General features: G+C 38.4%; 1 protein-coding gene across 3 annotated transcripts in view; it reads right to left on the reverse strand.

Moving 5' to 3' along the window:
- Positions 1–11281, reverse strand: part of DCTN4 (dynactin subunit 4) — a 32964-nt gene extending 21683 nt beyond the window's left edge. The window contains exons 1-3 of one of the 3 annotated variants that reach the window (XM_037801263.1): positions 11119–11281; positions 9667–9737; positions 8078–8256 (exon numbers count right to left, since the gene is read on the reverse strand). In XM_037801263.1, coding sequence (XP_037657191.1) covers positions 8078–8256; positions 9667–9737; positions 11119–11253 — 385 coding nt within the window. In that variant the 5' untranslated portion in view covers positions 11254–11281. Of the gene's footprint in view, positions 1–8077; positions 8257–9666; positions 9738–10800; positions 11039–11118 lie in introns of those variants that run through there. The other 2 variants (XM_037801264.1, XM_037801265.1) reach the window with 2 other exon arrangements.
- Positions 11282–11788: the final 507 nt, after the last annotated feature.

Raw genomic sequence — 11788 nt, forward strand, 5'->3', positions numbered from 1 at the left:
ACAACCACTTTGGAAAATAGTTTGGCAGTCTCTAGTAAAGTCAAATTACACTTAACTTTATGACCCAGCAATTCCTCTCCTAAGTATTTACTGAACAAAAATAAAAAACATAGGGCCACACAAGATTTGTAGGCAAATGTTCATAGCAGCTTTATACATATGAGCCAAAAATTGGTAACAATGCAATGTCCATCAACTGGACAATGAATAAACAAATTGTGGTACAGCCACACATTAAAATACTACTCAAGAAAAGAAACAATAAAAATCAAAAACATGGAAACAACTCAAAAGCAGGATGCTAAGTGAAAGAAGCTAGACACAAAGAACTACGTACTACAAGATTCCAATTATATAAACTTCTAGAAAAGGCAACATTTTAGAGACAGAGAGCATGTGAGTAGCAGACATGAGCCAGGAAGTAGGGGGAAGGAACTGACTACAAAGGGGCATGAGGGAACTTTTTGGCATAATGAAGTGTCTGTATCATGACACTGATGGGAGCTGTATGACTATAGGCATTTATCAAAAATCATAGAATTCTACACTTAAAATTGGTGAGCTTTATGATTGTGCCAGTTTGAATGTATTGTGTCCCCCAACTGCCATTATCTTTGTGGTCTTGTGGGACAGACGTTTTGGTGCTGGTTAGATTTGCTTGCAATGTGCCCCACCCAGCTGTGGGCGGTGACTCTGGTGGGATGCTCCCATGGAGGTGTGACCCCACCCATTCAGGGTGGGCCTTGATCAGTGGAGCCATATAAAACATGCTGACTCAAAGAGACAGAACGGAGTGCAGCTGTGAGTGACGTTTTGAAGAAGAGCAAGCTTGCTAGAGAGGAATGTCCTGGGAGAAAGCCATTTTGAAACCAGAACTTTGGAGCAGACGCCAGCCACATGCCTTCCCAGCTAACAGAGGTTTTCCAGACGCCATCGGCCATCCTCCAGTGAAGGTACTTGATTACTGATGTTTTACCTTGGACACTTTATGGCCTTAAGACTGTAACTGTATAGCCAAATAAACCCCCTTTTTATAAAAGCCAGTCCATCTCTGGTGTTTTGCATTCTGCAGCATTAGCAAACTAAAACAGATTTTGGTACCAGAGAAGTGGGGTGCTTTTGCTGCTGAGTCTGCAAATACCAAACATGTTGGAACGGCTTTTTAAATGGATAAGGGGGAATTTCTGGAAGAGTTGTGAGGAGCTTGACAGAAAAGGCCAAAACTGCTTTAAAGAGACTGTTTGTGGAAATATGGACTCTAAAGATACTTCTGATGAGGACTTGAACAGAAATGATGAATGTGTTGTAAACTGGAAGAAAGGCGATCCTTGTTTTAAAGTGGCAGAGAATTTGGCAAAATTGAGTCCTGGTGTCAGATGGAAGGAAGAATCTGGAAGCAACAACTTGGAATACTTAGCTGAGGAGATCTCCAGACTACGTGTGGAGGACGTATCCTGGCTTCTCCTTGCAGCTTATAGTAAAATGCGAGCAGAGAGAGATAAACTTAGAACTGAACTCTTGGGTTCAAAGAAACCAGAAGTTGATGGCTTGGAAAATTACAGGCTTCCAGGGGGTGGAATCCCAGAAGCTACAGCCCAACATGAGGATGTAACTAAACATGGAACCCAGCCGCCATTTCAGTACAAGCCAAGATTGGAAAAGGAATTATCCAGAAAGGATTTGTGGAAACTCCTGTTGTCTGATGGCTTTGACCCCTGCATGCTTCATGCAAAGCCAACAGAATTTTTGCGAGATCTTTATAGACGGAGCCATTGCCGGTCTGGACTGGAGGAGACAGACAAGGAACAAACTGAAGGAAAAATTTCTTCAAAGACAGAGCCATGGAGGTTGAGGTCTGGAGTCAAGAGGTCTCGGGCTGGGAGAGCAGAGCAGCCCACATGCATGGAAAGGGTGAGTTTGCCCTGGAGGTCGAGGGCGGGCTTTCCGCCTCGATGCTCTGGAAGAGTTTTACCACCTCAGGTCCCAAAGAGGGTGGAGCACATTTCCAGGGAATTGGGGAGAGCCTGGCTGCCACCCCACTGTTCTGAAGGGGTTGAGCGTGTGCCCCGGAGATGGAAGGGAATCCGGGAGCTGCCCCGATGTTTGAGGAGGGTGGGGCCGAGAAGGTGGTCTCCCCAATGTGTGGAAATGTTGGAGCACTCACCTAAGCGTTTGGAGAGGAAAGGGCTGCCGAAAAGGCCCTTAGGAAGGGTTGGACTCCCACTCTCTCAAGCCCCAAGGATGCAACGTTGTTCTATAAATGACTCTCAGACTTTGAAATCTAGTGGAGTTTGTCCTGCAGGTTTTAGGAACTGTTTTGGTCCTGTTATGCTTTCTCCTTATGGCAATGGAAATGTTTAAGTCCACAGATCCAAAGCTAAAGGAGAATTGTGCCTTAGGACCCACCACACCTAAATTGATTTTGATGGGATTTTGTACTTAACTTTTGTTACTGAAATGGTTTAAGTTTTTGTGATATTGTGATGAAATGAATGTATTTTGTATTTGGAAAGATAATGTCATTTTAGGGTCCAGGGGGTGGAATGTGCCAGTTTGAATGTATTGTGTCCCCCAACTGCCATTATCTTTGTGGTCTTGTGGGACAGACGTTTTGGTGCTGGTTAGATTTGCTTGCAATGTGCCCCACCCAGCTGTGGGCGGTGACTCTGGTGGGATGCTCCCATGGAGGTGTGACCCCACCCATTCAGGGTGGGCCTTGATCAGTGGAGCCATATAAAACATGCTGACTCAAAGAGACAGAACGGAGTGCAGCTGTGAGTGACGTTTTGAAGAAGAGCAAGCTTGCTAGAGAGGAATGTCCTGGGAGAAAGCCATTTTGAAACCAGAACTTTGGAGCAGACGCCAGCCACATGCCTTCCCAGCTAACAGAGGTTTTCCAGATGCCATCGGCCATCCTCCAGTGAAGGTACTTGATTACTGATGTTTTACCTTGGACACTTTATGGCCTTAAGACTGTAACTGTATAGCCAAATAAACCCCCTTTTTATAAAAGCCAGTCCATCTCTGGTGTTTTGCATTCTGCAGCATTAGCAAACTAAAACAATGATACATGAATTATATCTCAATAAAGCTAAAACCAAAAAGGGAAAAATTAAAACTATAATGAGGTACCATTTCACAACCATCAGTTTGGCAAAACTTTAGAGTCCAACAATACTGAAGTTGCCAAGGAGCTTGAGCAATAGTGTGATCTACCCTTATCCAGCACTAGTGGAAGCAAAACCACTCAGAGTTAAAGATGTACAAACTTTATGATCAACAATTTTACTTCTGGGTATACAGAGAAGTCTTTACTCTGTACATTAAAAAACACATAAAAGAATGTTTCTAGCAGCACTAGCACTGTCATCAAAAGCAAAAAACCGGAGAAAACCTCAATGTTCATCAATGTAAGTAAATTGTGTTACGTATCCATGAGTCAACTATGTAGCACAAACATGCTGACAGAGAAAAGTTGCATAAGAATACATACAGTATGTTTCCATTTGTTAAAAGCACTATTTACTAGTGGCTTCATAGGAAGTATAAAGCTATGCATGGAAATTCATAAAAACTGAATTCAGTATTGTGATTATTACCGCTGGGGGTGGGGAAAACAGAGTGGAAGGGGGATGCAATAGGTGAAAGAGTACACAAGTAACTTAAACTGTTTTGGTTGTTTCATTTTGTAAACTGGGTGATGAGTACATGAATGTATATTACTTGTATAATTAAAAATAAGTTTTTAATTCGAAAAAACAAAACAAAAAAAAGGACTCAGTTACCTTGCTGAAGGTGACTGTACTCTCTTGCAAAAACCAGTAGTATAATATTCATATTTTAAAGGTTGCCTTACTTAAAGCAATCATGAAAAATAAAGAATTATATGGAAGAAATGTTGCATTTGTAATATTTTTAAAAATCTGAATGTTTTATCCAATTGTTTCCTTAGAGCTGGTATTTATTCTAAATAGCAACTTGGGAGACATCACATTACTGACACAATGGCTTACTTATAAATAAACAGTCCTAACAAAAATGCTTTAAAAAAAAAAATCCCATTTACAATAGCAACTACAAGAATCAACATCTAAGAATAAACTTAACCAAGGATGTAAAGGTCCTATATTCAGAAAACTACAAAACTTTACTAAAAGAAATCAAAGAAGACCTAAATAAATGGAAGGACATTCCGTGTTCATGGATTAGAAGGCCAAATATCATTAAGATGTCAAGTCTACCCCAACTGATTTACAAACTCAAAACAATCCCAATCAAAATTCCAACAGCCTACTTTGCAGATATGGAAAAGCCAATTATCAAATTTATTTGAAAGGGTAAGGGACCCCAAATAGCCAAGAATATCCTGAAAAAGAACGAGGTTGGAGGACTCACATTTCCTGACTTTAAAGTATACTAAAAAGCCACAGTGGTCAAAACAGCATGGTACTCGTTTATAGAGAGACATATTGATCAATGGAATTGAACTGAGAGATCAGAAATAGACCCTTATATCTATGGGCAACTGATTTTTGATAAAGCTGCCAAGTCCACTCAACTGGGACAGAACAGCATCTTCAACAAACGGTGCTGGGAGAACTGGATATCCATATCCAAAAGAATGAACGAGGACTCTTATCTCACACCTTATACAAAAATTAACTCAAAATTGACCAGAGACCTAAATATTAAAGAGCCAGGACCCTAAAACTCCTAGAAGAAAATGTAGAGAAGCATCTTCAAGTTCTTGTGTAGGCAGTGGTTTCTTATACCTTACATCCAAAGCACAAGCAATAAAAGAAAAAAATAGATAAACGGGACCTCCTCAAAACTAAATACTTTTGTGCTGCAAAGGATTTTGTTAAGAATGTGAAAAGGCAGCTTACTCAATGGGAGAAATTATTTGGAAACCACATATCTGATAAAGGTTTACTATCCAAAAAATATAAAGAAATCTTACAACTCAACAATGAAAAGATAAAAAAAGCCAATTAAAAAACAAGCAAAAGACATTAATAGACATTTTTTTTCAAAGAGGAAATACAAATGGCTAAAAAGCACAAGAAAAGACGTTCAACTTCACTAGCTATTAGGGAAATGCAAATCAAAACCACAATGAGATGTCATTTCATACTTACCAGAATGGCCACCATTAAACAAACAGAAAACTATAAGTGTTGAAGAGGATTGGAGAAATAGGAACACTTATTCACCATTGGTAGGAATATAAAATGGTATAGCCACTGTGGAAGACAGTTTGGAGGTTCCTCAGGAAGCTAAGTATAGAACTGCCATATGATCTGACAATCCCACTACCAGGTATATACTCAGAAGAACAGAAAGCAGGGATGCAAACAGACATTTGCACACTGATGTTCATAGTGGCATTATTCACAACTGCCAAAGGATGGAAGCAACCCAAGTGTCCATCAACCAATGAAGGGATGAGCAAAATGTGGTATATACATACAATGGAATATTATTCAGCTGTAAGAAGGAATGAAATTCTGATACATGCAACAACATGGATGAACCTTGGAGACATTGTGTTGAGTGAAATAAGCCAGACCCCAAAGGACAAATATGGTATGATCTCACTAACACGAACTAAATATAATAAGCAAACTCATGGAATTAATCTCTAGAATATAGGTTACCAAAAGATAGAATGAGGGTGGATAACGGGGAAATGAAGCTTAGTTTGTGCAGAATTTTTTAATAAGGTTAATTGTAAATGTTTGGAAATGGATAGACATAATGTAGCACATTATTGGGTGTGTAATTAACAGCGATGAATCATATGTATAGGTGTGGTTGAAAGAGTAAGTTCAGGATAGTGTATATCACTAGAAGGAAAGCTACAGGATGAAACAAACAACTGTATAACATAGTGAGTTTTGTGGATGATGAAGGTGGTTAATGGTACAAATGTAAGAATGTTCTTCCATGAACTAGAACAAACATAAATCACTATTACAAGGTGTTAATAGTGGTAAATGAGGAAAAAACAGACCAATGAAAACTGTGGACTACAGTTAATAGTAATATTTTAATATTTTAATATTCTCTCATCACTTGTAACAAAGGTACCACATGCTAAGTGCCAATAATAGGGAGTATAAGGATCATGGGGTTTTTCTTTTTTTGGAGCTATAAAAATGTTCTAAAATTGATTGTGGTGATGAAAGCACAACTCTGTGATTATACTGAGAGCCACTGATTGTATAGTTTGCATGGATTGTATGGTGTGTGAGTAAACTGTTTAAAAAAAAAAAAAACAAGCAAAAAAAAGTGCTTTCAGGGCTTCTCAGACATTGATGATATCAAGGAAGAAATAAAGTTATCTGTACTCTTTAAGAGGTCCTGGTATTCAGTTATCACTGTCAAGGTACTCTAGAAGAGACAGATTTCTACAAACTAGTCCAGGTTTTTAAGGTCCAATCTTAATGGCATCTTACATGGTAATAAACCGAGAAATCTATTTAAAAAAAATGTACTTAAAAAAAAAGAGATAAAATACAGACATGAAAAAATACACACTAACACACTGAGCCATATACCATGTCCCTTTGACAATGTTTTTGTCACTTAACTTAAATTCTTAGGCAAATTCAAATATCTTACCTGCTATATTTATATTACAACATACATCCACATATATTTACTGACAATCTAAAACAATGCTACAGAATCTTTGTAATATAAATCACATTTCAGGTAAATATCTACCCGTTGATGAATATTTTAAGGAACTAAACTATATTTGTTTAGCTTTTTGTTTTTGAAAAGAATATTAACTCAATGTACAAAGCCAGAAAAACAATCAAGAGCTCAAGCATTCAAAATCAAAAGGCAAATTCAACAGAATCAAGGATTCGATTTTTAATACTAAAAAAACTTTACCCATAATTACTTCCAAATTTCTTAAAAATCTATAGAAAGTCTTTTAAGTCCTTCATTTTAATTATGTCAAACAATGTATGAATTTGTTATGTACTTCCCCATGTATTATTAAATAAATGATAATTTCTAGGAAAACCAAAAATAGGAATTTTTACAAATCTAAAAGTCATCAAAATATTAAACAATGGAATTTTTAAAAAGAAGACAATGAGGAGTTAATGATATTGGTTATATAAAGCATAATTAGCAACTGATTTTGAACTGATTCTATACTGTTTCAACTCTCTGATGTTAATCATCAAGTACAAGAAATGTAAAAACAAAGTTTCCTGATAGATAAATGCAACTTCCACTGTGAAGTATTCAAATGATAGGTAAATAATGCTTTAAAGTGGTCTTTATGTCCACATACACAAAAGTATTGTTTTATTTATAAATTAACTATCTATCCATCTATCTATCTACATATTTTTCTTTGAGCATATGTGTTTGAATATTTCTCCAGGATTGATACTTGGACATGGAATTGCTGAGCGGAAGGATAAAATTAATATTAAATGTTAATAGATGTTATCAATTCACTCTCCAAAATAGAGAGAACTGTCTTCTCACATTCTAGCTAATACTTAATAATTATCAGGTTTTTAAATTTTTCCCAAATTAATGAAGTTTAATTTGCATTTCCCTGATTACTAGTGAAGTTGTACTTATCTTTTTGCATATCTTTTGATCATTTTTATTTCCATTTCTGAGAGCTCCTACTTATGTCCTTTGTTTTTCTACTAGGTCATACATCTTTTTTTTTTTTTTTTTTTTTTTTAATCTTTAGACTGTTATACATGATCCAAATTATTTTTTTAGTTTATCACCTATCTTTTAATAATATTCATGGTGTATTTCATTAGAAGTGCTTATTTTTTATGAAAAGTACTAATAATTTGATTCTAAAAAAGTGTCAAATTTATGAAGACTATTTTATCAACTCTAAAAAAACTGAAATAATATTGCCAAGTCTCAGGTGAAACATCATGGTCCATAAATGTGAGAAGATTCAATAACACAACACTTTGAATTTAGCTTCTGCTACTCCAGTAAGTAACAGAAAAAAGAACCTGTGAGCAATTATAGTACTGGCCATTTCACAAAATCTTATGTTGAAATCTACCTCACTTACCCACAGATTTGTCTGCCATGCCCACATCTCTAGATGTCCAGCGACAAAATCCACATGCCAGGTAATAGGCTTTCTTCATGGTGGTTTTGGCTGGGTCATCTGGGAGCTGTGTAGAGATACTTGTTGCCCGGGTAGAGAGGGTATGCATGCAGCCAGGACAGTCAAAGCAATTGGCGCATCTAAAACATGACAAACACAACCACTCATTCATTCAACAAACATTTATCAAGGACCTACTATGTATCAGACATTGTTCTATGTGTTGGGAATTTATGAGAGAACAAACAATAGAGAGGAGTGTCTCTCAAGCAAAAAGAAAAAAAAAAAACATTCCTGGGGACTTCTTAGCAACTTTTAAAATTTCAAAAGTATTATATGTTCATTACTAAAAACAAAAAAAAGCAATCATTGCCAAAGCTCCTGAAGAATTAGAGCCTGACCCAATCATACTCCACAGAGGGAATGACTGTTAACTGTCTTGTGTCTACTATTCAAGACTCTTTCTATGCTGATACAGACTACAAAGATTTCAGAGGAAAAGAGAAATATCACAGCTTATGCCTTTAGAGAGGGCAGACAAATCGCACGATAGACAACTGAGAGGCAACAATACAAAAAGCTTTGAAATTGGGTTTGGAGAATAATTAGTTGTTTGCTGTGTTAGAGAACTGAAACAGATAGATAACAGACAATACTATCAAAGTGGAATGATTCAGAAGCAGAGCTTTTTCAGGGCTTTCTGGTTTCTCTGGGTGAAAAGAGAAAAATCTTGCATGCAAAAGAATTCCAAATAATTTATGTAGAGAGTCCTCAAGGAGGAGGAGAATAACTCCTTGTTCCTTAACAAGTGACTTCCTTTCAAGGAGCAAAGTATGGAAAAGGAGGAAAAAAAAGTATAACTTTACAGTGGAACAAACAGTAGCTCAAGCCAGGTGATTAAGGTTTACAAAAACAGTGATAAATCATGATAGTATGCACCCTTGATAGGATGTGATGAGAAATGGCACTTTACCTCTGTGGTCTTCCTCTCCAAAACACATTATCCCATCTAATCTTGAGAAAAACATCAGACAAATCCTACATCTACAAAATATTTGACCAGTACTCCTCAACTGTCAAGGTTGTCAGAAACAAAGAAAGTCTGAGAAACAGCCGCAGCCAAGAGGAGCCTAAGGAAACACGACTACTAAACCTAATGAATATCCTACTTGGGATCCTGGAACAGGAGGACATAAGGGAAAAACTGAGGAAATCTGAATAAAATATAGAATTTAGTTAAAAATAATGTATTAATACTGACTCATTACTTGTGAGAGATGTACATTACTTATGTGAGATGTTCGTAAGAAGGGAAACTGGGTGTGGGATAAATGGGAACTCTTATCTTTGGGATTATTCTGTACATCTAAAATTGTTCTAAAATAAAAAGTGGTTTAAAAAAAAATCAAAGGGCATTTTATCCTGGCAAAGGTGATGCTACAGAATGAAAACAGCTGGCTGAAAAAGAGACTTAATTCCATGTGTTTTCTTACCAGCTTAAAAAAAAACAGTTGAGGCGGAGACAATTATAGGTCAACAATAGGTCTTACCTATTCTTTTTCAGTTTGGCTTCAGCTGATGGCATATTTTCTAGGCAACTGGGACAATAATGGGAGTCCACCTAGCAAGAAACAAAACAAAACAAAAAACAAAAAAAAAAACAAAGAGAAAAACTCAGTTTAGCTTATGAGTATGTCTATGCCAAACAGTGAATTTTAGAAACACATTATACTGCAGCAGCAGGAGAGAAACCACTGGTAGATATAGACACAGATACAGATATAAACATATGTATGTATATGAACATATGGCATTGATTTTTACTATTTAATCAGTTTCCTTGACTGTAATATTATGAAAATATCGCCAATAAAATTATTATTAATGTGTAAAATGGCTTACAGTATAGGGCATGTTTTCATATACATATTTAACAGTCCAGGAATCTTCAGTGAAGTGCTCTAAGTGAGGCTGCTTAGGTTCAAATTCTGTTCCTCTCTCCCACCCCCAAATTTCTGGCTGTGTGACTGTGGGCAAACACTATGTGTCTGTTTCTTTACCTGTAAAATGGATTTTTTTTTTTTTTAAGTATCCACTTCACTGGTTTGTACTGAGAATTAAAGGAGATTATGAAATAATCACTTGGCACACAGAAAATATTGAATAAACCATAACTGTAATCACTATCAGCCTTTCAGCCTTTCCTTCACTAGACCATGAGTTCCTCAACAGTAGGGTTTAGATCTTACTTTTAACCTCCTACGCTTATTGAATGAACAAGATGTGCCAAGAGCTACAAAAGTGGTATTTTTCGTTGTTGATTTCATACGGGGCAGGGTCTTCGAGGTTCTAAGCAATCCCACCTCCCAGTGTGCCTGTAAAGGATAGCACAATATCCTCAGAAGCACAATGAATTTAACACTTTGAGCTTCTTATACGACACATCCTATTCTAAGCGCTTTTCATTCAGCTTCCCCGACCCTAATCTCTTCCCCGCTGCAGGCTTCGGCCTGAGCCAGGAAGCAAGGCAAGGCAGTCTGATGAGGCCCCAATTTCTGGCCAAAGTTAAGGACAGAACTTCCAGGATGGGTGGGACGTGGACTAGCACGCTACGTGCCTCCAAAATCAACCCTGGAAAAAAGGTATCTCGTCCCTCAAATGGCCTGAACTAAGCACCCTCTCACCTCTTTCTCTCAAGCCATCCATTTATCAAGCCACCCAGGAGACAGCCGAAGACCCCCAAGTCAAATTTGTCCAATCAGAACGCGCTCCACAACCTGAAGATCCGCTCAGCCCCACCCGAGGTCGCCCCTCCTCTCCAAGTGACAAACTGTCAGCAAATTAAACCACAGGCAAATCTGAGGGACGGAAGACAGAGCCAATCGACAAGCAAGGAAAATGACTACCCGCCTCCAACCAGCGGAACTTCCCTGCCAGTCGCGGTGACTAGGATGAATGCTCTCCCGACCTCCCCAACACCCTTCAAGGGACGACTCCGTTACCTCGTGAGACACACATTCCAGCGACCGCAGCTCACTGCAATAACGGCAGAAGTAAAGCTGCGAGAGCGGGGCCCGAACCTTCTTTTCTCCCTGGACTAGATAGAGAACCCGCTCTGATTGCAGCAAAGACGCCATCTTGGAGAGGGAGGAGTCAATGAGCCTCCCGCTGCGTCACATGATCCGTGGTCTTCCGTTGTCCACGCCGCCTTCCCGTGTCTTTCAACGTAGACTTTGACGTAAGGTTTCTGAACTAATGGAGCTTTGCGCCGCTCGAATATCAAATTGCGCCTGCGCAGCTAGGATCCCAGGTTTTTCCGTCCTTCCTCGCCAGTCCCTCCCGCCCCTAGCCGTTTCTTGATGTCAGTCCTCTGGCGGGAACGCGGACCTTTTTACTTTTAAGCACGGACTCATGCACGCACTCACTGCTATCGTTTTCTTCCTTTGTAGAAGTGTGCTCTCGTTTTATTTACAACTCCCGCTGCTTCTCCCATCTTCCTTCCAGGCAAGCTTCCGGGAGGCAGACGGAGGGTGTCAAATGTAGAGGATTCGTGGGAAGTTGAAAACTGAAAGTCACACCAGCAGTTTCTTTTGACAGCCTTCCCACAGACCTGTAGGCAATTTTCAGATACATTATCTCTTCAAATGTCTTAGACTGTGAGGTCCTCCATGC

The sequence above is a fragment of the Choloepus didactylus genome, chromosome 13, assembly GCF_015220235.1.
Source record: "Choloepus didactylus isolate mChoDid1 chromosome 13, mChoDid1.pri, whole genome shotgun sequence".
Taxonomy (NCBI): domain Eukaryota; kingdom Metazoa; phylum Chordata; class Mammalia; order Pilosa; family Megalonychidae; genus Choloepus; species Choloepus didactylus.